General features: G+C 44.0%; 1 protein-coding gene and 1 long non-coding RNA gene across 5 annotated transcripts in view; one reads left to right on the top strand and one right to left on the bottom strand.

Moving 5' to 3' along the window:
• The window catches only part of SYNE2 (spectrin repeat containing nuclear envelope protein 2), a 315,802-nt gene that overhangs the window by 14,503 nt on the left and 273,321 nt on the right, over nt 1–27,978 (bottom strand). For all 4 annotated transcript variants that reach the window (XM_081509857.1, XM_081509858.1, XM_081509859.1 and 1 more), the window contains exons 97-104: nt 25,302–25,457; nt 22,766–22,924; nt 21,912–22,078; nt 8,488–8,650; nt 2,953–3,140; nt 2,266–2,416; nt 1,714–1,896; nt 152–289 (exon numbers count right to left, since the gene is read on the bottom strand). In XM_081509857.1, the coding sequence (XP_081365983.1) occupies nt 152–289; nt 1,714–1,896; nt 2,266–2,416; nt 2,953–3,140; nt 8,488–8,650; nt 21,912–22,078; nt 22,766–22,924; nt 25,302–25,457 (1,305 nt within the window). The remainder of the gene's footprint in view (nt 1–151; nt 290–1,713; nt 1,897–2,265; nt 2,417–2,952; nt 3,141–8,487; nt 8,651–21,911; nt 22,079–22,765; nt 22,925–25,301; nt 25,458–27,978) is intronic.
• LOC145513459 (uncharacterized) lies at nt 10,203–21,209 on the top strand. The gene is made up of 2 exons (XR_014059410.1): nt 10,203–10,364; nt 18,415–21,209. It is a non-coding gene; the product is annotated as an uncharacterized LOC145513459 (long non-coding RNA).

Raw genomic sequence — 27,978 nt, 5'->3', positions numbered from 1 at the left:
GTGATAACCTGGCAGGACACAGGTGGATGCGGTCTGGCTGCTCTGACAACGCTGGAATCTGCTCTCAGGGTGTCAGGTCGAGTTTGTACTTGGCCAGCTCTCTTCTGCCAGGGTGCACTCTATGGTGGGGAGCCAGGGAAGCAGGCCTTACGTTCAGCTGGCGCATCTTGTCATCAGCATCGCTCTCTGAGAAGTGCTCCACATTGGTCAGCTGCAGGTCCATCTCCGTGAGCCACACCAGGATGCTCTCCCTGGTCCCCTCAAATTCCTCCCTTTGGTTGGTGAAATGCTACAAAAGGGGGAGAAGGTCACATTTGTGTTGATGGCAGAACAGGAGTTTAGGCAGACAGCAAGGTCACTTTCAGCACAGAGGAAGGGGAGCCTGGGGTACCCCCAGAGGCCCACTCAGCATGCAGGGAGACCACTGTGGGGTCAGGAGCCTGGGGTCTGGTCCTGGCTATGATACCAACAAGCCCCCTAACTTCTCTGAGTCTCAGTGTCTGCTGGTAAATGAGGTGTGGGAATGTTGACCATGATCTCTAAGGTTCGTTCAGCATTTGAAATTCTGTAATTCTCTAGTCTACGTCAGTGATTTTCCTAGTCTGTCCTTTGAGGAACCCCCTTAGAGTCCAGGCCAGGCATCTGCCTGTTTCCACCTGTTAGCTCTCTGTGGGAACTTTTGCTTGCCAAGGATTTAGTAGCTTCAAGATGGAAAAGTACCCATCTCGGGGTTGAACCTGGACTAGTGCCCCATTTGCCTTCACTGATATAATTCTGAGTGTATTTCCTCAAAGGAAAAAACCCCAGATTTATCACCTCCAATTCAGGAGGCCTCTCGGGTTACCACCTCATAGACAGGCAGCTGATGCTCAGACAAACACAGTGCCAAGTGCAGGTTTTGGCTGGTCACAGTCAAATTAGCAGGAGATAAAGAAATTAATGCAAGGGGGTGTCTGAAAAGCTGGCCAATTTCTTCTCCCTGAGAAGCTTAAAACAAAACACACCCAGATTCGCCTTTTCTTGGAATGGCTTTAAGAGCACTCTGCCTAGAGAATAGAATCAAGGGTTAAAATCACTTTCCGCAGCCACCACCCACACCGGTCCTGTCAGTTTACACCTGGACTCACAAAGGGCTGACATATGATGTCTTATGAGTTACAGAACTCTAAGGTGACTGTTTATACCCCAGAATCAAACCCAACATTTGAGGTTCGTCAGTTGCTCTAAAATTGGGAGAACAGTCACTGTCCCCAACCCCCAATACAGAGGGGGCTCTGTTCATCCCCTCATAGTATCCGAGCCAACGGGACACACAGGCAGATGGGCAAAGTGGGCCTCTTCCTAGATTAAGAGGTACCTTCACCAGACCCAGTGACAGTGGTGCCCCAGACCCTGGGCAGAGTGTGGGTGTCACCCTTGGGGTGACAGAAGCTGAAAAAAGCAATGTGTTTGGTAACACAAATCCCATAAACAGGCTCAAGCCTATTCTGAGGCAAATAACTTCTTTAAAAAAAAAGAAAAATGCTTTTTGGCAGCTTTCATGGCAGCTTTGGGCTTAGACAAAGGGGAAGGCTCTGTGGGAAGAATTTTAAGACAGCTTAGGCCTCAAGAGACACCTTCTACCTGCTGCTTTTGTCACAAGCCTGATATCAAGTATCAGCCTCCCACACGCCCCAGCATCTACAAATGACCCGGTGACGTAGAGGGGGTTACTCTGAGTCTCCGCAGGATGGCCGTGACCCGCTTCTGGAGGTTGTCCCAGCGCTGGTTGCCCTCATGCACCATCTGCTTAAGTTTGCTGGCCGTGTCGGTGCGGTTCTCGCGGGCCAGCCGCCGGTACTGCTTGTTGATGAGCTCCAGCTGTGTCAGCCTCTCGTGGATCTGCCGCTGGAAGGCCTGCAGCACGGGGGGCCCGTCAGTGCCACAGCTCCAGAGCACCAGGACACCCCTTCCAGACCCCAGGCCACCTGCCTCAAGTGTCCATCCCCAAATGAAAGGCACGAGTCGCTAGCTTCATTCATTCTTTTGATGCTACCAGAGAACAGGCTTTCAAGGTCATGGCCGGGCAGTTGGCATAAATCAGTAATCCCCGCAAAGCCACTGGAGCAGCCAATGTAGACTGGGGACTGGGTGGCCCTGACCAGGGGTGGGGAAGCCTGCCATCATGGGAAGACCCTGTAGCCATCCCTGAGCCCTCAGAGTCCCCGGTTCTCAGGACCACTGGCTAGAGGGGGTGGCGGGGGTGGGGGCGGTTTGGATCTTTACCTCAAACCTCTTCAGCTCCTCTTTGGCAACTGTGTACAACACCTCGGAGGAATTCGGACAGGCCGCTGTCCTTTCGGCGGCTTTGAGCCAGTCCTCAAAGCGGGAGTAATCGTCTAGAAACTTCTGCCACAGCCTCCACGTCTCTTCAATTCTAATGGAAGGAAAGAACTCAATGCAAGCTGCCCATTCCAATCAGACCTTTCGTACAGCTTCTTCTTCCTAGATCGGTCCCACTTCTAGCCCTGGCCCCATGCATTGGCACTAAATGTCTGGGGCGAGGGGCAGGGATGATCCTGCTATCCCTTCCAGGAAATAACCAGAGACATCACTTCGTGGTCAGGACACCCTCCTTCTGGGAACACCAGGTCTCTCAGAATTCCAGCTTCACAGAGGTCACCCAACAGGAGACAGGCGTCTTCCACCACACAGAGCTGGGACACTTCAGTACAGCGTAACCCACAGTTACACCCAAGACACAGCAGAGCCAGGGAGAGACATGACCCTGATCATGCTTTCCTTGAATGATTTCTTTAATAAGGACTGGCCACACCTATTGAGCCTTCCCCGCCAGCACTCAGCACGTCCCTCAGCGAAGCTAACAGAACATGGTCACTGTTACATAGGTCAGATGGGAACATGGAGTCGGCAGACCACACTTCAATCACCCGGGGGCAGCTTGGCCCTTACTTCATCCGCCGCTCCATGGACATGGCGCAGATGTTCCTCCAGCGCCTGTCCAGGCTCCTGGTGGTCTGCTGGATGGAGTCGCACTCGGTCTCGTTGGCGCAGGCATCCGAGTCGTGCAGGAGGACGTCACAGATGTTAAACACAGACTCCACCCCTGCGCTGTGCTGCTCAATGTCTCGCTGCAGGTCCTGCAACAACAGGAGAGGAAGAGGCACTGTGAGGTGGCAGCAGCGGTGGGAGGGCTGGCATCGAAGGACCCCCTCCTTCCAGCCTAGGGGACCGTCCTGCGTGCATTTCTACCTGGGACTCCACAATACAGGCTGAGTCATCTTTGGGCAACCCCTGTGCTACAGCACCTGACAGGAAGCCTAACTGTGGGCAACCGTGGGATGAAGGTGTTGAACTGACTAGGTGAGGGAGGAGGAGGAATGGGCATCCCCTCCCCTGACAGCCCACCGCCCCAGACTCTGGGGTGGCATTCGATCTACTCCAGCCCATCCAATCTCAAGGGCCTCCAACTTAGACTTGGCTTTCCGGAGGTCTTCCTTGGAAGACTATCTTGAACAGGACCTAAGACTTCAGCAACACAAACTCTGAACCTTTTACGGGTCACAGAATTCTTAAATCTGCCAAGAGTTCTGTGCTATCTTCATACAGTCCACCCCCCCCACAAACTGTGCACATAGTGGCACAGTGTCCACAGCCTCCCCACGAGCGCATCCTAGGGCTCCATGGGCCCAAAGGAAGAATTTGGGGTAGAGACTTTGCCCTCTAACTAATGGGTGGTGGGGTGGGGTCTCTGGAGTCTTGTCCCATGATGGGGAGAGCACTGCTGATTCAGGAAAATGAAGGCTCACCAAGAGAAAGCTCATGCTCGCTGGAAAACTTGTTTAAGAATAAACATGGCATTTTCAGTTATCACCCAGGGAGTATTTCTTCTGCACACAAAGGAAGGGCTGGGTGAGGAGCCTGTTTGTCTCGTTATTCTAGATGAGTTAGTCCTCTCCCGATATTCAAATTCTGTGATAACTGACATGAGGCCACACCACTCACCTTAGCACCCAAACTACGCTGCGAAGTAGACAAAGTTAAATAAACTGCTGGATTCAACAAAAAGTTCCCTGGATTCAACAAAGTTCATGTTAAGAGGGATTATTTTATAAACAGTGTCTACCATTGTCTACAGAAAGGCAGCCTGAAGTTTATTCCAGGTCATCTCAATATTTAATAATTTTGGGGATTCAGACCGGATTACTAGATAGGACTAATGTTTTCCTACTCTTCTTCTGATAAATACACATTTGTATCATGCTGTGTCCAGGTGGAAACAAAAGAACAAAATGCTAACACTCAAATCAAGCTTTAAATCAAGCAGTTCTCAACACAGATCCTAACTTATGAAAAATGAGTAGCTCAAAGTTACATTCAGAAGAAAATGTGTGTGTTTTTTTAGTTCAACGCCATATGTCCTATGAAAAGAGACGTGCAGGTGATTTTCTTTAAGCTCTGTAGCCTAGGACAGATGTCTGAGATGCTGTAATGGGGACAGTCATCTTGGAGTCAGTGGAAGACTAGCTTTATTAGGTTTAATAGAATTCCAGATTTAAGAATTCTCACCAGTTCACAGAATTGCCACAGGCTTTCTTAAAATTTACAGCTATTGATAAGTCCCTTTTAACTGTTTTGCCAAATAAGGAATCTTAATGCTGGTGCTAAATGACTAATATTGACAATTATCTTTCAAAAATGGTACCTGTCCCCAACCTTGCTTGGTAGGATTTGACTGAAAAGCACTGAGAAAGTCTAGTCTATGGATAAACATAAATGCCATGTATTTTAATAGCCTCTTTGCAGTTACTCTACATTTTCTACTCAGCTTATACTGAATGAAACAGCTAAAGAAAACTGAGTAATATAAAGGGTGAATGATGGCAAGAAACGGGCTCTCCGATGCTTTATAAAAGACCATGAACATCTTGGCAAAAAAGGAGCCCCAAATTTTTCAAAATTTCCAAAATTTCTAAAACACCATAAAACGGTCAACTGTAGTGTGAACTAGTCATCTTGTAAAATATAAAATAAATAGAGGACTATATTTTAAAACACAAACCAGTGAAGTCCTAGACAAGTGACATTTTGCAAACTGAGATAATCCCACCACTAGTACCTGTGGTGAGGCCCCTGAGTTTGCACAATGATTGGGTTTCAAAAGTGTTCAAATGCAGAGATGAATCTAACTTAAGAAACATCCTAAAACCACGTGGAAGACTTTTGCCAACAATTCTGGAAACACAGACGCCTGTTTGCTTTGTTTTTCTGTTCCTGAGCAGGTGGCACAGAGCACCAGAGCTGGAAAAGGGCTAAGGGAGACGGGGGAGGCAGGAAGCCAGGGCTGAGAATGCAGCCGGGAAGAATGAGAACACCCAAGGAACTAGGAAAAGATGAAATAAAGAGCAGAAAAAAGGAAAACCAGGGTGAGAGGGCAAAAATCACGTGGTGTGTTATGGGATCCCAGGTAGTGGCTCCAGAGTGTCTCCTGGGAGGCCCTGGGGGTGTCAAGCAAGTCAAGCAGGGTGGTCTTGGGGAGTAGTTTGGGGGTTTGGCAGAAAGCTGACATGACCCACCGGGGAGGGGACTACTGGTAATTACAGGGTGCGGGATAATTAACCCCCCAGGCCACCATCAGGCACCTCCACAGAGAACCAAGAAACCAAAGAAAACTAGAGAAAAATGCTGAAGACTCAGTGAAAGTGGTTCATGGTTTAAAAAATGTCACAGAGGTGGCCATTGCTTCCTTCGCATTTTGAAGATGATACATATTCTACAGGAATAACAATACAACCCTTACTACCTAAAGCATTTCACATAAAGAAGAGAAGCAAAAAGACTTTTGTAAGGTCTGACCCTTTCTGCACCAGGCTCCCGAGGATATTACAATGAAGGTCCAGGGACCTCATGGCTCTTAATCACTTTGGGGGCCCGAGGGCTTCTGCAGAAGGTAGGACTAGGTGATCTCAAGCTTGGGTCTGATTTCTGGAAGTAATCAGACAATTTATTATATTTAAATTAGTGGTAGCGACACAGGTAAAGTTTTTTTCTAATGGCCCATACTTTTTTGTGTGTGACACATTTTTTTGTTTTTGGTGGAGCATTTAAGGTCTAGGTTAAGTTATAATTTTTTTTTAATTTTAAATAAGAATACTAAAGGTTTCCCCAGGACATCTATGGTAGGCAGAATATTGGCATTTTAAGGACCAGGCCCTGATCCCCAGAACTGTAGCTATGCTAGGTTACATGGCAAAGAATTAAGAGTGCCAATCAACCTTAAAACAGGTGATTATCCTGGATTCTCTGGGTGGGTCTAATGGAATCTCAAGGGTCCTTAAAAGTAGTAGAGACAACTGGAGGGAGGAAGGCACAGAGAGATGCAAGGTTGCTGGCTCTGAAGATGGAGGAAGGAGGCATGGACCAAGAAATGTGGGCAACGTCTAAGAACTCAAGGCAAACAAATGGGTCCTTCCCTAGAACTTCCCCTGGTGGCTCAGACAGTAGAGAACCTGCCTGCAATGCAGGAAACCTGGGTTCGATCCATGGACAGAGGAGCCTGTCTACAGTCCATGGGGTCACAAAGAGTTGGACACGACTGAGTTAGTGAACACTAATGCTAGAACCTCCAGGAAGGAATGCAGCCCTGGTAACACCTTGACCTCACCCCTGTGCCAGATTTCTGACCTCCAGAACTATAAGATGATAAATGTCCATTAATCTGCTAAATTTGTAGTAATTTGTGACAGTTTAATAGAAAATTAATACAATATCTGACTTCTTTACAGCAAGGTGGTCCTGAACACTAACTCCATAATTTGTTTTATAACCAAGGGATAAGAATTCCATGATGGTGATTCTAAGTTCTATGAAGAGGAAACCTTCAAATTAGCCAGATTAAAACTATATACCATTTCAGTATACAGGAACAAACATGGCCCAGAGAATGGCAGCTGCTCCAAATTATACACTTTTGGGAATAAATTCCCTACAATTTAATGATGTTTGTCACACGTCAGATTTATAAAATGTTAACACATTTATATAATCAGCACCTGCCAAATTTAGCCAGTCATTCTTCAAGGGGGAAAATGTTGTCAGCTTTGGTTCTATTTACCTGAAAAAGCTCACCAGTCAGGGTAAATGGTTATATGTAAGGCCTCTCTATGAAGAGACTATTCAAAGAAATCCAACCTAATGGGTCAATCTTGTAATTAAAGCTTGTAATATTTAGTATCTGTGACTATACTGAAAAGGCATGAAAATCTCTGCAGTGTCCATTAACATGGTGGTTATATCAACATTCATGTCTCCACAAAAGAAAGATGAAATATAGATGACCTCAATGGAAAAGACATACTTAAATTTCTGAGACTAAGTGGAAAAACCAGTATTTTTACTTTGGAGCACTGCTAAATCATACTAGTTTAAAACTCAGAGAATAGGCATTATTTAAACAGTAAAATGTAACAGGATTAAATAAAGATCTAAGTTGAGAGTATTATCAAATACTTAGCTCTATTTCAGGGGAGCATGAAATGTTGACCTGAACTCAAGAGAATTTATCATCAAGGGGTGGCCTCTTGGCCTTGATGATGATCTGATGAAAAAGGTTCAGACCCCAAGCAGCTGTGATATGTGGGTGAATCGCCCCTGCCTGGTGAGTCAGAAACAAACAGCAAGGCTTTGGAGGAAACAGGAAGAAAACATACAAGTCTGTGAACTTGATGGCGACCATACTGCTTATATGGTTAAAACCGAATCTGTTCACAGGGCTAAGAAAAACAAGAGAAGGGAAGCTACTAAAATAACATAAATTTAGCTATTTTAAAAATAAAGAGAAGCTTGGGCACTGCATATGAGAATGAGTTTCTGAACATGAGCCCATGGAGGGCAGGAGAGTGGATATGACAAGTCAGTGAGGCTAAAGAGTACCCACCAGGTAAGGGGGCAGGACTTAATGGTGTTCAAACTGTGGGATTTCCAGGGTTGGCTAAGACGGGACATAACTGATGGCAGAAATGTACACAACATCACAGGAGAGGCTTCCTCAGCAATTGGTCCTCTGTATTCCCCACCCTTCAAGCCTGCCACTTTTTTGAAGCTCTATCAGACCCACCAAGTATTGTCCCATGAAAACCTTCTTTGGTTGGAAAATTATTCTTCTTTGAATTCATTGCCAAAACTATGCTACCAAATACAAAGATCAAAGTTGAGGAAAATGCAAAATAAAAAAACCCTTATTTATCACTATGATTAAGGTCTGCATCTTAAACATTATTCAAAATATTTCACAAAGAGCCACATGAATGGTGGGGTGTGCATGTAAGAGACAGACGCCTCACCCCCCAAGGACACAGACAGGTGGTCAGGTTTCTCTGGAAGAAACAAACCAATACTATGAGATGTGAACCTGCTAAAACACACAGCCAGTGTGAGACAGGTCTGAGTGAGTGGGCCCTGACAAAAACCTATTCCGCACTTCCCCACCTGCTGCTCAGCAAGCCTCTTCTGGATCTCTTGATCGTCACAGACATCATAAACCACCGGCTTAGAAAGCTCAGACTCGATCCGAGCCAACCAAGTGCGAAGGTTGCTCATGTTTTTGTCTAACTGCTGAATAAAAGCGAAGGTCTCCTTCAACTTCTTCACCCTAAATATATTTGCAGGGAAAAAAAAAAAAGAGATGGAAAACAAAAGCACAATGTTTAGTGGTGAGAAAAACGCACCCACAAGCGTGTTGGAGAGTAAAAAGGAATCATCATTGGTTACTGATTTTATAGCAGGGACAATGCTCATGTCACCAGATACAAGTTGTCACAGAATATGGGACAATTTACAAAACTGCTGTTGTGGTTGATTTTTAAATGGACTAAGAGTTAATCTACCCATGCACATGTAAAATCCTATCATTCCCAAGGTGGGATCCCCTGAGACCTAGTACATCTTTCCGGGGCTCCAGAGGAGTCAGGAGATGCCATTTCTTTCTTTCCAGGTTAACATCACTACACGTGACTTCTGTCCAGTTTCTGTCTTGGGTATCACCGAGGTCACAGCAGTCAGGGATCTTCCATGACGGGTAAAGATGTTACACACCTGGCTTACTGGGGGTCTCTGGCCCTCAATGCCTCTCATGAGACCCTTTCCTTGACTCAGCACAGAGCATGTGCCAAACCACACCACATCCAGCCTGAGGCGCTGGCAGTGCTGCACACAAGGAATCAGCCCGTCATGGGACAGATGTCTGAGCCAAGAAGGGAGGGGTGGACACGTCATCAGCAAGCATGGTTCCAGCTCCATTTAACCCGATCAATCCGCCTGGTTCGGCGTGGAGTAGACTTGAACTAACACGCTTGGCGTCAGCGTACACAGAGAGCTCACGGGCATGTCAAAGTGCTGTCAAGGGGGAGTGATGCAGGGGCTGAGGGAAAATGATCTCCATATAGATCCCCATAGACAACATGAATATCCTCAAGCAGAGCAAGTGAAGGCTTGCTCTGGTAATCCGTGGGCTTTTTTAATCCCAGAGACTTGAGGTAATGGCAACAATGGAAAGTTCCCACTTGCTGATACTCACGTTATGAGGTGCTATCAGAACTGCATCCCACGGTGCTGGAAAGAGAAACTGGGGCACTGACTCTAACTCACAGGAAGTGCCCCGCCCGCCCCAGCCACCAGCATCTCTTCCTTGACTGCCTGTGAACAGCTTCCTGCTGCCCCCTCACCCTCCTACCAGCTTCTGGTTCTGTAGCTGAAGTATACAGCGTCCGATCCTCATTCAAACCCTTCCATAGTCCTCGCCTACCCCGGCATAGCAGTTTAAACCCTCGACCCTTTCAATTCCTCAAGCGGTCCGTGGCCTGTCTGCCTCCAGCCCTGCCCTCCACAAACCAGCTCCCCTTCCCTTCTCCTGTAGCTTCTACCACTGTTCTGAGATGAGCTGGGGGCTGCTTGCCCACGTGCTCCCACAGCTCTGGGGCTCCCCAGCACCATGTGTGTTCGCATCCCTCATTCGCTGTGCCCACCTGGACAGAGTCCACAGCAGCCAGGTGGCATGGGGCCCCCTCTGCGTGCACCGCACACCCGCATACCACCTAGTGGCCAGGAGGTGTTTACAAACATTTGCTGAATGAATAAATACGTATGAGCACCTCTAGTCCGTGTGATTATCTAGTAAAACCATAGAGTTATGCGTTACCAGCCAGTTTTATTTTTTTATTTTTATTGTGTTCTTTTTTGCACACTCTTGACAAAATCAACTTTGTGTGTGTGTTAGTTACTCAGTCATGTCTGACTCTTTGTGACCCCATGGACTGTAGCCCGCCAGGCTCCTCTGTCCATGGGATTCTCCAGGCAAGAATACTGGAGTGGGTAGCCATTCCCCTCTCCAGGGCATCTTCCTGATTCAAGGATTGAATCCTGGTCTCCCACAATGCAGGTAGATTCTTTACCATTTGGGCCACCAGGGAAGCCCAATCAACCTTGGGGAATGATTTCTAGCTTCAGCTCTATTTCCAGTTAGTTTTACAATTTAGGGAAAATCCTTCTACCTCAGCCCCTCACCTCCAGCAGGACTCTCAGGTCCCCTCAGCTTCAGGAAGGTGGTAGCATCTGGGCAACATGCAGGCGAGAGCCCTGGAGTGAGCAGACCCTGGTCTGAGCCCTACTGTACCATCTATAAGCTGTATACCCAGCAAGGAACCTAACCTTCCTGATTCCCAGTCTCCTTGTTAACCAGCAAATTATCGACCTTGTAGGGGTTTCTGAGACAAACAAGGGGATGCATGTAAAGCCTTTGGCATAAAGCAAGCACTCACTATGCTCACTCACTAAGCTCTTATGACTGATGACTGGGATCACACACGGCTACAATAAGGCCTCATTTATATGGCATTGGCCCTCACACAGTCCTTTTATAAATATTTTATCCTCGTAGTGCCATGAGGTAGGCAAGCTTGGAAGGAGGCCAAGGAGCCTGGTGATGAAGAGCACACACTTTGTGTTAAGGGTCTGGGTATGAGTCCTGGCTCTGTTTAATCTCATGTGTAAAACTGTGTGAACAGTGGTACCTTCCTCCACTGGGTAGCTGAGAGGACATAAATGCATGAAAGGCATTTGGCACAGTGCCTGACAGAGATAAATGCCCAGAAATTGTGGTTGTGATGATCTGAAGAAGGTATATTTTCCAAATTACATTCTTACTGCAAATACCACAAGAAGTTTCCTTCAAAGCCATATGATGATTTATTAAAAAGGAAGCAACGGAATCTGGGGCCAGGCCTGGATGCAGCTGTAACCTAGATCCTTCCTTTGTTCCCCTGGCTTTAGAGTTAGACCCTCCTCACCCCAATGTCTTGTCACCCTGACTGCCTGGGGAACAGAAAGAACACTCCAGACAATGCAAGAGCAGTTGGGAACCCCAGACCCCATGGGACAAAGTCTTCCACGTAGTTTGCAAGGGGCTACCCTCCTGGGAGGCTCCGGCTAGAGAAGCCCGGCCCTGAGAGCTTCCTGGAGGTGGGGAGAGGTGCTCAGGCCAGCACCTCTGCACAGAGCTCTGCTTCCCCATCCTTCCCCTTCTCTTCTCTCAGAACGGCAGCCCCCACTGCTTCACCCAGCACCTGACCCTACTCCATCATAAGGATCTCAGTTTCTTTGTTTTGAAAGAAAAGGGCTATAATGCAACTTTTCAAATGAGGAAAGCTAACAAGTAACGAAATAACCTAGGAGCAAAAAAAGCAAGATGTAGTGATCCTGAATCCTGTTAAGGGTGAGGTGTGCAATAAGTAGAGGGGGGAATATGGGAAGGTGGAGGCATAATTAGCTTGGCATCTCCAGGACTACGGTACTCCAGGCCAGTGGTGTCCAAAATATGGGGCTCAGGCCCATTGGTATCCAAATCAGTTAGGTGTGGGAATAAAATGCTAGACTTTCTCTATGATCCCATTCTTTTAAAATTCCTACATTGGGTATGCTTTATAGTTCACAAACTATATTACTAAAATGGAACATCTACAGAAATGCTGACATCTATGTGTGTCAGGCTTGTTGTGCTTTATATATAGTAGTTAACTCATTTAATCCTTACAACAGTGCTGTGAAATCAGTATAGAATCATGCCCATTTGACAGATGAGGTAACTGAGGCAATGAGGTTAAATAATTTGCCATGGTAACATACTCATTCAGTAGCAGAAGAAGGATGTCAGCCTGGGCAATCTGGCTGGAATTGCTGTTCTTAAGCACTTTTCTCATGATGGCTCATATAAACCTACACATGATAATGGGCACATATGCAGGGGTACAGGGGTACAGGATGGTTTTCATCGCTGTCAGGGAATATGACCAGGCTTCGGGACACAATGGGGGGTAGGAACCCACCCACTAAATGCTGCATTTTGAGTGCCCACTTTGCCCGTTCGTGATTTCCTTTCAGTAAACTTTAACCACTGACTTTGTCTGGGGTTCTGTGGAGATCCTGAGGATTCCAAGATAATTTATTCCCAGGGGTCATGATCTAATTTGACATTATAATACAATATAGGAGGTACTCAATAAATATCTTCTGAATGAGCAAGTGACATTCACACATCCCTTCAAACTTGTCTTTTTCATAAAAGAGATGGTCATATTACATTTTAAAGGAAAGAGGTAAATATCAGAGCACCTTTGAGCCATCCAGCTGCAGACAATTTGCTGGCATACTACGAGTCACACACGCTCCTAGACCTTGGTTCTATATTAGACATGTGAAGAACTCCAAACCAAGCATACACATCACATGCACGCTTGGGGCATAAGAAAAGGAAGGGAGAGGGTGGGAGGGAAAAGAAAAGAAGCTATAAAACATTCAATCAGTCAGGACTTAACCTGCTTCTGTGTCCCAACCTCTGACCAAATATCCCCAAATGCAAAATATCTCCAAATGCCCAGTGGTATAAATGAATGTTGTTCCTCAGATTATCATACTAAGACTTACTCTGAGAACCATCAGATGTACTGCTTAGTCTGTATGGTTCTATTCTGTGCAGACACTAATTATCTAATCATCACCTTTCCCAGGTCAGGAAGTACACGTCATTTGCCAACCCAGGCAACCGACCTCCTAGTTAGGCCTTGTTAATTTTGCTCTTGGAAAATTTTAAATCTTGAGTTAATATTAGGAACAAGGAAATCCATTCAGAGGGCAGACTATTGGCACAGGGAAGCAAGCACAATTCCGGACTGCATCAACCACCCAGGCAGCTTAAGTAGCTCACCATCTCGGCACTGGCCCATGGTTCACCCCAGATGTGCTTGACTAATACTAATCACACATATATTTCAACAAATAATGTTTCTTTGGAAAAAATAAACTCAATTCCCTGAGCTGAATTCCAGTTCTAAGGACTGGAAAACCAAAATATTTAGGTGCAAAGAGGAAGTTTTTCACCTATATGAACTATTGGAAGACCTGAATTAAAACTAACACATTTTTATATGATGCCAAACAAAATAAGAAGTTTGCCAAAGAGTATACATTTTAGAAGTTCTTTTGTGGGGCTTGTGGTAGAAATGCAGAAAATAATCAAAGTGAATAGAGTCTTCTGTTTATTTTCATCTAGCGATGGATGGGAATTTAATACCTATGAACCCTGTTCTCTCTCAAAAATACAAATTAAGCCAGGTTAATATCACTTCATGAGTCAGGCCTAAGTCTTAATGTGTGAAGGAAGCTTTAAATATCAAATTCATGTATATGGAAAAGCTTACATCGCAGCCCTATTTCCTCCAAGCTAAAGGGTCTACAGTTAAATGATTAAGGCCCTGGACCAGCATAAGCTAGAAAAATTCCCATGCCAATGCGGATTGCATAACTTAAAAAGAAAAACTGAGATGGTTGAATATCTGAATTTGTACTAAAACAGACACTCAGACCCGTGGGCAGCTGTCAGTTGCTAAAAACATTGTATGAATTCTGCATAATTGCATCTTTGTAAACAACTAACCAGCCCTGTAGTAAGATACTCAATTACTCCAAGATCCTGAAGCCCTGATTTGAGGGCAGGGACATCACATTTGAGCTAATCGCCTCTTTGAAGCCGGAGGACTTCCATTTTCCCCACAGCATAATCACTTCTCTTGCCCAGCTTGTCAAAGGCTGGCTGCAGACACCGCGCGGCATGCTGACGGTGGAAAGAACCCATCCCCCGATGGCCGAGCGCACACTCCGCAGCCACCATCTCATCGGTCATTTCTATTGTAACGAACATGGGAGCCCGAGAAAGCGAGACACCCTGAGACAGCAGCCGCCCCTCCCAGATGCAGAGCGGATGATCGAAATGGCACTTACTGTTGATGAGAAAAAATCATTCCTTAGGTTGAGCGAAACCTCCAAGTTCCCGGCTGCACCTCCACCTCCCAGGGACGAGGCGGCCCCTCCCCCGCACGGCGGCCTCTCCATTCACTGGTTCAGCATCTTCCCCAGGCCGCCCTCCCGCAGGCTCCCAGGGGCTCGCCTCGCCGGCCACCACAGAACAGTGCCCAAAGGCGAGCAAGAGACCTGCGACTCCGCTAACTGCAATTTTTAAATCTTAGTTTTCTCCCTTCCAGTAAACAAACATCTCCAGCCCTTGCCTGTCTCTCACACACACAGTCTTTGTTCTGACGCTGCAGGATTGCAATGCCAGGGAAGAAAGTCCCCGTGTTATCTATGGGTTATTTATGAAGTGCTATAAACCCAGAGAAGAAACATTTAGATTTGGGGCGCTGGAAAGGAGGATTTCTGTTCTCATCAAATTAAATGTCTCTGTTTCAGGTTTAAAAGCAACGGTGTAATCTGAAGCCCCCGGATCCAAGGGGAATGGCTTTCTCCTAAAGAAATTGCCCCAGGAGATTTTCTGCCTTGCCTTTTCAGTCCTATGCATCCTGGCTCAGGAGGAGCAGAGAATTTATTTAGTCCATTTCTTTGCTTTTTTGGAGGAAAAAAAAAAAACCTATCTTGTTGTACAAATGACTCGAGTTCAAGATTTGCAGAGGAAGAAATTTTGCATTTTTTTTGCTAGTTTCTCCTAAGGTTTACCATAATGTGAGGATTTGAAAATTCCTCCACATCCCTATTCACGGTTCTTGACATGATCCTGAGTGGCTCTGCTTAGTGGAGCACCCTTGGTTTGTGTCCAAGCCCCTTTTAGGCTCAGTCTCAGCCTTATTTGGAGAATCGATGATATCAATCATTTTTAATGGGTCCCTAAAGCCCAACATTTAGTCATTATTTCATCCCCACTTGAACACAGCAAGAGCATTCTAAACCAGTGAAATTAGGAGTACAGATTTGGAAATAGTTCCCTCAAATGCAGCATCTAACTTGTGTCCACATGCCTGGCTGTGCATGGTGGCCTCCACCGCTCCAACACTGGACCTATCTGATGCTGGACACCAGGATCCTGAGGCTCACAGTCCCTGTGATGGCTGCTGTCTCCTTGGGGAAGATCCCTGACCCTCAGAAAGGCATTTCTTCTGGCCCTGAGAGCAGCAGCCGCCAGCTCCAGAGATGGAATGATGGGGTTGATGGGAAGGAAAAGGGAGACGGGGGAGGCCGACTTCACATCTGGCTCTCCCTGTGCTAAAAACCTGTAAGTCTTTCCAGTCCCACTAAATCAGGCAATCTGCTAAGACCAGAGCAAGTCAGCTGTATGACTAGCAGCATTGTTTGGTCTTCCAGAGTAACCTTGAGAAAATACAGATAAAAGGAGAGCAATGACAAACGTAGCAGTTTAAAAAGGCACACATCTCTTTGCCCATTCTTCAAGGGATGGAAAAACAATCTTAACACACAGTTGCCATGGTAATAACTGCTGAGCTTAAATGACAACATTTTAATTGCTACTAATATAAAACAGGTGGGCTTTTCACATTGGTAGGAAATCTATGCTTCATTAAAAAGTTTATTCATGGACTTGATCTTGCTAATAGCAGGAGAGCTATCTAGTCTAATTACAAAGGGACCGTAAGGTAGTGTGTCTGAGTACATCCTTCCTTCATAACACTGGCCTAAGGATTCCAAGTCTATTAAATGATGCTACTATCAAAGAGAGATTAGGAGAAAGGTAACAACATTTATGACATTTTTTTAAGAAAAAAAAAAATTCCTGTATTCTTTCTTTCATAATGAACATTTACTAAACAGAGATAAAAAGAAAATTAAAACCACTGATGATGCCAACCGGAGAAGGCAATGGCAACCCACTCCAGTCCTCTTGCCTGGAAAATCCCATGGATGGAGGAGCCTGGTAGGCTGCAGTCCATGGGGTCGCTAGGAGTCGGACACGACTGAGCGACTTCACTTTCACTTTTCACTTTCATGCCTTGGAGAAGGAAATGGCAACCCACTCCAGTACTCTTACCTGGAGAATCCCAGGGACAGGGGAGCCTGGTGGGCGGCCGTCTCTGGGGTCGCACAGAGTCGGACACGACTGAAGCGACTTAGCAGCAGCAATGATGCCAACACCCAATAGATACCAATGGAAATACTCTGGGGTATGTCTTTCCTCTCAGCTGTCTCATCTCTTTTAGGCATGCAAAGTTTTCACCAAATTATCCTCACAGGCTGCTAGAAAAGTCTTTAAAACTTTAAAGACTAACCCCATGTCTCCAAAGAGGCTCCACCAAGATGAACAACCAGACAGTGACTCACTGAGGACACAGGACCCCCGCTTCAGGGGGCACAGAGAAGGCTCTGATTAATGCAAGAGGGATGGAGGTTATGGGAAACAAAAGGAGGTGGATTTTTAAGGAGTTTAGCTACTGGGGTTTTGAAATCAAGGGTACACATAGGTGAGATTATGTGTTGAGCTGAAGCTTTCTTTGGCATCAGTCCTGTTGATGGCCGAGAACCTTCTTTTCAGAGTTTTAGTCTGTGCTGCTAAAGCAAGGCAATTCTGCATCCCTTGGTCCATCATCCAACATCCTGTGCCTAAATTGTTCTTTTTAATAGGTAACCCAGGTGACCCAAAACACGAATCACACATATTGGTGGTTCTGAAAAACAACTTCTGTAACTTAGCCATCTCTCCTGCATTCAGGTTTTGCTAAGTCAATTTTCAATGACATTACCGAAGAAAACATGGGCAAGAGGCATAGCCAATGTCTACAATTAAAAAAACTAACTCATTTAATCTGTCACTGAGCATGGTAGGATATAATTAATATGCCATCGAATCAGATTGGGTTCGCACCAGTCACCAAAAAATACATAGTGCTTCAAATGACCTTTCTATGAAAGAAATTAATAACATATTTGGTAAGAGTTTAGATGTCACAAATGTAAGAAGCCACCGAGGGGCGCATGAGGAATGCTAAAAGCTCCTGCAGCAATTCTGATGGAGAGTCAGTTCTGTGAATTTTAGTGCCCACGTTAGGGGCTTCCATCATAGTTCAGTCGGTAAAGAATCTGCCTGCAATGCTGGAGACCCAGGTTCGATTCCTGGGTCAGGAAAATTCCCCTGGAGAAGGACATGGCAACCCACTCCAGTATTCTTGCCTGGAGAATCCCACGGTCAGAGGAGCCTGGCAGGCTACAGTCCATGGGGTCACAAGAGTTGGACACAACTTAGCAACTAAACCACCACCAGGGCCTATGTGACCTTATGTGAGGAAATCGGCATTAAGACTAACTTAGGCACCCCAGCCCCTCTGATTATTTGGTTATTTCAGAAGATGTATCCTTTAGACTCTTTGCTTTAAGAATTTTACAGAAGCTGAAAAACACTATACATGCAGGGGAAAAACCGTGGTTTGGGTCAAAGCACCTTCCCCCTACCTCCCGGATCATACACTAATACTACACACGTGTATATGGACGGACCCATCATTGTCCCAGTGCTTTTTCATCTAGAATCTAGCCCATGGTTCCTCAACAAGGAGACATGCTACAGAGGCCACAAGGTTACCATAAGTGGCAAGTCACCTGGCTGCTCACTCCATCTGTGATCCCCAGACCTGAACCATTGGCAATACCTTGGCACTTGCTAGAAGTACGCATTCTCGGCCCAGAGAATGGGCGCATTCCCCCACCCACGGAATCAGAAGCTCTGGGGGTGGGGTACCACCATGTTCTCAGGAGCCCTCCAAGGATTCTGCTTCATGTTTAAATCTGAGAACCACTGCTCCAGAGGACACAGTAAAGTCTATAATGAGTTCCAGATTTTAGAAAAATTCTGATAAAGCACCTTTAAAGGTCTCAAAGGAGCCAAGTGCTCCTCTGATGCATGGTGCAGGGGGATAGAAAGACCGTGGCTCCGTCCTGCCTGAGGGAGAATCGTTTCTGCCCTCGGGTCAGTTACCGACCCTCTCTGAGCCACAGTATCCTTCTCTGAAAGTTGGAGAATACTGACCATGTAGAGTTCTTGCAAGAATAAAATAAAATAATATATGTAAGAGTGGCACTTAAAAAAAAAAAAACAAAAAACCCCCACCCTATCCACCCCACAATGGAGCCTACTACCTGAAACGACTAGTAAATTTAATGTGCACTGAACTAATCTTGTCCTTCATGTTTTGTCAGGTCTTTTGAAACTTACCTCTATTTTGTTGAGAATAACCCCAAAACAATAGGCCTTTTTCCAACCTGATTTATTGAGGTCTTGGACTTCTGGACCATCTCCAGCTTTGAAGTTCAAGGCTGTGGTTAAAATTTTAAAGTCATGAAGCTGGGTGCCTGTGTATGGTCTCCCTCCAAATCTTATTTTTAACAAGAGACGCTGCCTCCTGCCACAGAAATGAAGCTGTAGAACACTGTGAGCAGGACAGGAATGATTAAATGATGTCCAGAATTCTTTGGAAAAATGAGGTTATTAATGGACCCAGCAAGACTGCAGATTCTCCTCCGTGTGGTTTAACTTCTGCAGCCTGTGCTCTCCTGCTTTTCTGACGGTGATGTGATGAGTGCCAGTGATCAGACAAGGAGCTGATTCTATTAATACATGAGGTCATTTTATGGCAAGTTCAAGCTTGCTGCCTCAACCCACAGATTCACCTGAAGTGTCACATCAACTAAGTTTCCTAGACTGTCAGTCATATGTCTCACCCTGGGCTTTGCTTTAAGGTAAAATAAGTTATTCCTTTCTAGTTCCTCAGTTTTGAATGGATTTCAACATGTTCTCATTTTGGTATAACAAATCAGAAGGGTCTGGGTTTGCAGGGAGGCAACATAACTGTCTGAGTTGAAATCCTGGTTGCCTCATATGCTGACTATGCAATCATGCCAAGTTACTTAACTTTAGTGCCTCAATTTCCTCATCTGTAAAATGGGATAATGGCATCTACCTTTCAGAATTACAGTGATGATTATGTGAAATCAGACAAAAAAGGCACATTGTGAAGAATATACCCAGCAGCCAATATATTTGCTATCATTTCAACTCCTTATTTTGTTCCTTCTAGAAAGACCACTGAAATTTCACTGGCTTCTTTTTCCTTCTTTTGCACCATGCAACTGGCTGAAGACAGGCAGTCAGAGAGGAGGGAGGAAAGCAAGCAGTCTGTTTAACTCTGAAGTGATAGAACCAAAGCATGCATGAATAAGAATGCATAATCACTCTAGACCTCAGGAAGCAGAATCTAGATCTTGCTCCTGAATGATCTAAGAACAGGTTTGATGTCCTCATACCTTGGATTAGTGCCACATGCCCAAGAAGACTTAGGAGATAAAGACAGTGATGATAAAGGCATACCAGACACAACTGACCCAACAGAAATGATCACATTCTTATGTCCTGGGACATCCATTCATTTCAACAAATTATCCGAAGCACTGTTCTAAGCACTGGAAATAAGACAGTCAAAGACACTGGTCTCAAGGAAGAAAGATCTCTCACTGGTAAACATAAGCAAGGGAATCCTTATCCACTCAAAAAACGTGCCACTTAAAGTCTTCTTAGGGAAAGACAATGATAATAACCATTCAATAAATGCTCACTCCTATGTACTGGTCCTGTGACAAATTCAAGACACGTGTTGTCATTCATTTACACAGCGACCGCTGATACAATCAGTGCTGTTAGATCTATTTTGTAGATTGAGAAACTGAGGCCTAGAAAGGTTAAATGACTACTCAAGTTTCCATGGTAGGTAGAAGTCAGATAAAGTCAGGATTAGCGCAAAATCTGTGCTCTTGAGTTACCGCCATGGATTAACATAGATTTCCCCCCTACCCCCCAACTGGTAGTAGAGAGATGTTAAATTTAGCCCAGGTTATGCTGCCAGCCAAATCACTCTAGTATTTATCTTCAACAGACCCTTAACTGCTTAAAAACCATGAAAGACTCAGACTTCATTTAGGAGGCCAACTCTTTAGTTGAGATTTAAGTCTTGTCTAAGACTTAGCTCCAACCTACCTCTCTAAAAGCTTCATCTCCTATACCTGAGCCAATGGAGCTTCTTATAATTTCCTGAACAGTTTCTATTCTGCCCTACCCTGTACCTTTTTGCTTATAACATACATTTCTCTCTCTCTCTGCCACCAGGAACACTCAAATCCCACCCCCTTAATCAAGACCATCTGGGAACACTGCTCTTCCATCAGGCTCTTCCCAATCCCCACCCCCACTCCAGGAAGATGAGATTTGGGTTCTCAGACCACTTGGCTTTACAGCTGCTGGCATGTCTGCTCCCATTAACGTTAACTGACTCATCTTATTGCACTTCCGGTCTGTAATTCTCACAGCACTTGGCCTGGTGCCTCTGCTGACTGACTGAACCAGGTTCACTTAAGGTTTAGGGTAAACGATGGGGTAAAAGAAAAGGATTATTAAGAGTATTCTATTTTCCGCACTCCCCAGTGCTTCATTTATCTTACAGGATTCTCCTGTACAGTCCATGTTCTCCATGTGGTCAAAATATGTGAGCGTTCTGTTATATAACAGACTTGCTCAGCCAGTGCAAACAAAGCTGCATGAATGGCCCCAAAGCCAGGTGACTGTTCTTTGTGTGCCAGGTTACAACTGAAACACACTTTGGTTGGGGTCTCTGTTTAGAAAGAGAAGACAGAAAACATTTAGAAGCTCTGGGTGGCATCGTCATCATGATTTGTGAGGGGAGATCAAATGGTCAGTCTTGTTTCTGATAAGCACTGGATAGCCTTGATTTACAGTCACAGCCGTGCCTCCGGATTCCATGGCTTAGGACCAGATGCCCACTGGGGACCTAACACCCCCAGCACAAACCTGCAGAGGGGCCCTGCCTTGAATGTGCCCAGTTCCTCTGATGATGGTGATTAGGGGAAGGGGAACCTTCAGGGACCCCCAGAAGCAGCCCCCAGAAAATCAGGCCAATGCCTTGACCTACTTGCCCTTGCCACACACAAGCAGGAACAGGCAGGCATAACTTCATCTTAAGACTTCACACAAGTCTTAAGGTAGTGTTAGAATTTCTAAATAATACCTCCTCCTCAAGGACCAACTCTCATTTAAAACAAGTCTAAATCATGTGAAATTTTAAGCTAAAGGAAAAAAAAGGTGAGATACACTTGGTTTATCTTCCTTCCTTCCCTGGTAGCTCGGTTGGTAAAGAATTGGCCTGCAATGCAGGAGACCTGGGTTCAGTCCCTAGGTCAGAAGATCCCCTGAAGAAGGGCACAGCAACCCACTCCACTATTCTTGCCTGGGAAATCCCATAGACAGAGGAGCCTGGCAGGCTACCACCCATGGGATTGCAAAAGAATCAGACACTACTTCATGACTAAACCACCATGCTACAATATAATCCTCCTATAATATCAAAATAGGAATTTCCATTCATTTTTATCAAGCTCTACCTTTATCTGTAAGTTTAGAAAACTGCTGGGTTACCTGAGAGGAAGATGGGGCTCAGTTTTGAGATCTGTGAAGTAACCACTGTAGCCAGGGAGTAGGAACCCATTTTTAGGCCATTTCTTACCTGGAGCCAATGACATCAAAAAGATGTTGCCAACGGTCGTTGATTTTGTTGAGCTTGTCATCAATCTCAGCTGCTCTTGTCTTGTTGCTGGCCTTGATTAGCCGGTCGCCCATTTGCTTTAATTGTAACTTGTTTTCACTAAACAAATTTATTTCTTCCATGCAGTCCTGGCATAGGCACCAAAACACAAAGCTGGAATCACTACAGAAAATTCATTTCTTTGGCAGATACAAATACATAGTTGTGGCTCCTGAAATTTCTTAAAAAATAAAAACACTTCTCTCACCTGTTAATGCAACCCTTCAGCGAGCAGCTAAAAAGCCATTCAGTGCACGTGTGATACATGAGGCAGTAGTTACTTTCTTAATTCAAAAGCCCTGGTTTCCCTCACGGAGTTATTCTAATGCACTTGGGAGCTGAGGACTACTGGGCATAACTAAATTAGCCTCATATATCAGTACGAGTTTTCCTGAGGTTTAACTGAGTGGCCTTTGGGGTGACTGTGACGAGGTGGTTTTTTCCTCCTTTCCTTGAGAGAATCAGTGACCACTTGACAAAAGACCCACTGCTGTTGGTCTTTCTCCTTTGGCCAGGGGATCATCTTAACAACACTATCAGAAAAACCATAACCCACCTGGGGTGTGAACTGAAGCTTAAGAAGCCGTGAGCCCCTTTTTCTTCCTAACCAAGAGAAAGCAACCCCCTAGTACACAGCACCCTGCCCACCAAGGACAGCCCACATTTCCCATCTCATTGGAAACGTGCCTACAGCATACAGTTCTGAGCCTGCGAGTGAGGAGGGCAGAGAAGACCATGGTGGTTATACCCGTACCCCTCTGGGGACTCCTGCTCACCTTCTGGAGCTTTTCAATCATTTCTTCAATACTAATATCTGCTGTCTGGAGAACTTTGTTTTCCATCTGCACCAGCCATGCACACAGCTCTTTGTTTTTTTCGTTGAACACAATCCATGAATTGAGTCTGTCTTCTATCTCCTGTTTGCGTATAGCCACCTGGAAATGACAAGGCATTTGGCAGCTGAGTATAGGCAGGAAGGAAAGAGTTTCTCTTCCTCCCCACCCCCCATCAAAAGGACTATGGATTCCATTCATTTTAATCAGTGATCCCAAGGACTTAAATTATTATGTTTTTGCCTTTTAAAGACCTAGGGTTTGACATCAACAGAAGTTTTATACCTTAAAAAGCGACAGTTACAAAAGACTGTACCTGAAGTATAACTGACCGAAAAAAGAATTCCGCTTTATCCAAAACAGTTTTAATATAATGCGGTAATCTATTATTGCTGCTGCTAAGTTGCTTCAGTTGTGTCTGACTCTGTGACCCTATGGACTGTAGCCCGCCAGCCTCCCTCTGTCCATTGGATTCTCCAGGCAAGAATACTGGCTTGGGTTGCCATGCCCTTCAATTTATTATTACCGCATTTTATCAAAAATTAGAAATGGGAAGTTTATATGAATGTATTTTAACCCTTACCTAAATTTCTTCTGTTCTTTATTCTTTAAGTATACATTTATTTACTGCTTGCTACATGTTACTTTTTTGTTTTATGATCCAAATCCTTTCTTTTTAAAAAATTATCAAGTCCTTATTCTTACTTAAGGCCAATGTCCCACCTGTTTAATTTAAAAACTATCATCTCGGTCACAATATAAATCTTATGTATACAGTGCAAATGGACCACAAAAATTAATATCACTTAAATGTTTGAGTGGTATATTTAAAAAACAAAGCAAAATTTTAAAAATGCATATCATTCATTTAATCTACCTTCCCAATATGCACCACTGCTCTGGATGGAAACCATGGAAATGGAATCAAATACTGATCTGCAGTGAGCAGGCTGATCCCCAAATACCCAATGCTCTGTTAGGCAGAAGCAACCCCTAAGCTGACATCAGCAAAGGATCTTCCTCCTTCCAGTGTTCAAATTTATTACTTAAATAAATATAAATTTAAAGAATGCAAATCAGCCTCTTTAAATGTACAAAAGTATTCCCAGGTCTTAGAAATCTTCAGAATCCTAGAGATAAAAAGGGTAACCTAAAAGTTTTTTTGGTTAACTTTTAACATCCCATTTTACAATTGGGGAAACCAAAGTTGAACTCCTAGAGATTTTTCAGCTATGCACAAAACAAAACAACAAAAACCTCTGCTCTTTTCAGAGTGAAGCAAAAATAGCCAATGCTTCTACATCCACCCAACCAAATGTGTTGAGAGGGCTGAAAAAACTAGTGCTAAAAAACCAAGTTTTGTATTTCTGTTTTTCACAGCATCTTTTCATCATGGCTTTTAAAAATCCTGGCATTTTGTATAGCGTCATTCTGATTGGATTCCTGATGGTAACGATTAGGAACATCTGGGCCCCAGTCTTCACTTTTTCCTTAGCTTTTAGGATACCTTTCACATATTCTCAATTTTGTTATATAAAATTTGAATAAAAATTCTAAATGGACTATTTTAAAAGTCCTTTAGTCTTTCAGAAGATTAAAAGTCTTTTACAACAGTCTAAAAGGACTATGCTAAAATTCTAAAAGGACACGTATATCATGAATATTAAATACTAAAATAAAGAAGGAAAAACATTTTTCTTTTATTAAAATGTACTCAGAAGTGTTTGAATTTTCAACTTTTATGTACATCTCTTAATTCACAAAAATTAGTTTAACGACTTAACTTTTCTTAGAATTAAATTGTTTTCTTAAAACAAAGATCTATTTGAACCCTTCAATACCAACCTGATCCGGTCATCTACTTATACCTTGTAATACCTTAACTACAATCCAGTTCTTAATAAGTATAAGTGATTCACTGATATACCAAGTGTAGCAGCTGACCATTTCTTTCAGAGAGTTTTAAAAGCCAGGTACTTGAAATAAACACTGGATTGCCTGTGAATGCAGAGTGCTCAGATAAAATGCCTTGGAGCCTGGCACTCAGTACTACTCCTGCTGTCTGCTGGGCCCAGAACAGATACTGCAGAGATACTGCTTTAAGGCCAGCCCGGACCTCTTTGCTGAAGTTCTGATTCTCAGACAAGGACTGGTGCTTGTCATCTCTACAGGACTGAGAGCAGAGTGCACACAGCTGCTCAAAACCCCAATCCTCCCCTCCCCCCCGCTCTGAAGGTGATTTTTTTTTTAAAAAAAGCTCATTAGGAGTGTGCAAAGTTCCAGCACTGAGTGCTGGAGAAACAAAGGGTCAAATCTGTTAAACCTTGTTGCTGCCTTCTCAAGGAACAGCGCCAGCCCGGGCTCCAGCTGAAAAGGGCCTCCTGGTTCAATAAAATTAAGCTCCTTTCTACTTTGTCTGGCCTTCGGAGACATTTCAATAAACTTCAGAAGAGCCGTGCCCTGCAGTTAACTGACTTACTCTTAAGCAGAGGTCCTCCCATTGTCTGTGCAAATGCTCTATTTGCTCCTTCAAAACCATCACGTCGTCCACCAGAATGTGCTGGGTTAGGTCGGTCTTCATTGTGTGAAGTTCTTTCAAGTTCTGAGTCCAGTTAGCTAAAGAGTTCTCTAGTTCCTGCATTTAAACACAAGAAAGAAAGGGGGGGAAAAAAGAAAGAAAGCAAGCTCTTCAACTCAAGCTGCAGTTGTTTCCAAACCTGTAGAGGCTAATCCTTTGATTGGACCCTGGGGGAGGGGAGGCCAGGAAAGGGGGCGGGACCTTCTGAATGAGAAACAGCCCAGGGCCAGCCTCTGCGGTTGTGGTTGGCCAATTCCTCAGCACCTATCTTCTCAAAGGAGAACTCTTTTCTACCTTTATTTTCACTTCCTTAGGTATTTTAGACTTTTCTATATTTAACTCTATGTTAAAGTCAAGTAGGTCTTTACCTTTATTTAGGGGAAAGTAAAGTATTTTTGGAGTCTCACAACAATCTCTCTCACCTACATTTAATTCTGAAACTGTGTTACAGAATGTTGTATAAAATGTGATTTCCCTACTTTTAAAAACATCTTAAGAAATGCGTTGTTGCTACGTGGCAATCATATAACAACAGCTTCTATTAAGCGAATCATTTTGGTTAACTTTCAAAAAGATTAAATACAATTGAAGGAAAAAAAAATTGTTCCTTAATAATTGCCAGAGATGGGTTAGCAGAAAATTTCCTCTGGCTCTGGAAACAATTTTTTTTTTTTAAATGAAGTATTGGTCAAATTAAAACATTTTTGAATTCTAGGACTTAATCAAGATAATTACTGTCACAACAGAGAAGGTAAAATGAAACAGCCCAAACACTCAAGAGACCTCCAGATTTTTATTGTGCTCCCCGTATTCTGTATTTTGGCACATTTGAAGGGTCTCTTCATACCTGTCTATTGAAATCTGAAAGAAGAGAGTATTTCATTTACATCAGTAATCTGAGGGGTGGCAACAGTAAAAATGGGTTAATTCTGATTGATTTTCAGAGCTTTAAAAGCTACACTGGCATGATTTCCTAACTTGCCAACAGGATTTACATTGAATAAAATGGTTCAGCGGGTTCTTTTTAAAGGTTGCGTGGAGATTTAAGAAATAATGTCATTTTCAGAGGAGAAACCATCACTTTAAATTTCCGTTTCCTACTTTTAGCTTCACGATTCTAGTAAAGTGGATGAGAGCAGGTTCTGCAGTGGAACACTTTTCACCAGCTTCATCACATGACGCAGGCAAGCCACAAGCAGAGGTTTACTATCCACTGACTCTAGAGATGGGAAGATGGTTGCACTTCAGTGTTTCCTGATCAAAAGTGTGGGCTCAGATGCCTGCCCAGAAGGGAGGCAGGTGTTAAATCATCCACAGCCGAGTTTAAATCAATTTTGGTTTGGATACCCTGTCTTCTCCCACAATTGAAAGGATAATTAACAGGTGTAGAACTTTTGAATATGGACATTTTGGGATTCTTAATAAATACTGCCACATTGTGTCCTCAAAGGAATGACTATCTTTTTCCACATACTGTTTGGTATCGAGTTTTATATATTTGGGGGGCAAGTTTAATTCATGTAATGATTTCTAGTTATTGTTTAAATTTGTTGTTCTTTAATTACTAGCCTGAGATGCTCCCCAGTTCTTTACCTTTATGCTTCCCCAGATGTATTTAGTTAATTCCTACCAACACTTGCAGGTCTTGGACACAGGTAATTCCTCAGAGGAGCCTCCTCTGACTCATGGGATGAGGTTGGGACCCTTGTTTTACACTCTCACGGCCCCTCTGTCCTTTTCCCTTCTTATACCCACCATGCTTACAATTATGCACACACGCATACATATGTACCCATATGGTAGGACTTTGGTCAACATGTATCTCCCAGTAGCCTAGACTATCAGCTCCACACTGGTTGGAGCCATGACAACATTTCTCACTAATGCACTGCCCACTTAGCACTTACCAAGAGACCTAGCATAAAGTCCTCAAATATCAAAATGTATGATCGAAAGAAAAGAATTTGGCAGTATGTCTCAAGAGCTTTAAAACATTCATAAATATTTAAGTGAAAAAGCAAGGAATCAAACAATATATTGGGTGAGGTCTACTAAGGTAGTCTATTAAGGCTGAAAAAATTCACTTATTTATCTAAACATTTCAAAACTCATGCTTCCATTTTAAAATGAAAATACTCCAGGTTTGCTACCAAAACTAACTGCAAAAGAGAACATGTCAGTTAAGTTTGCCTTTCTTAATTTAACAAGGTAAATTTTCTATACTGCAAAAGTACCTGTGAAATGCCAACTATCCATATGGAATGTGATGGAAAACTTGACTACACAAAGTGGTGCACTGCACAGGCTTTGACTGGACTCTAACACAGCACAACAGCATTTAAGCCTTCCTGTGGACTCAATTATTGTTGAGACTGTCAAGTCCTATTTCTCTACACTACCATCTGGGTAAAAAGAGGATCAAAAAATGAATATGTGTGTATATATATATATATATATATATATATATATATGTATATATAGAGTATCTTTGGAAGAAAATATAACAAATTGGTAACACTGCTTCTGGGGAGAAAAAGTTTTCATGTGTACTTTTGTGAATTCTGAACCATGCGACCAC

Source organism: Giraffa tippelskirchi, chromosome 7 (assembly GCF_054371585.1).
Source record: "Giraffa tippelskirchi isolate mGirTip1 chromosome 7, T2T-mGirTip1v1.2.pri, whole genome shotgun sequence".
Classification (NCBI taxonomy): Eukaryota; Metazoa; Chordata; class Mammalia; order Artiodactyla; family Giraffidae; genus Giraffa; species Giraffa tippelskirchi.
The sequence above is the reverse complement of the archived record's forward strand: the minus strand, read 5'-3'. Positions and strand labels throughout refer to the sequence as shown.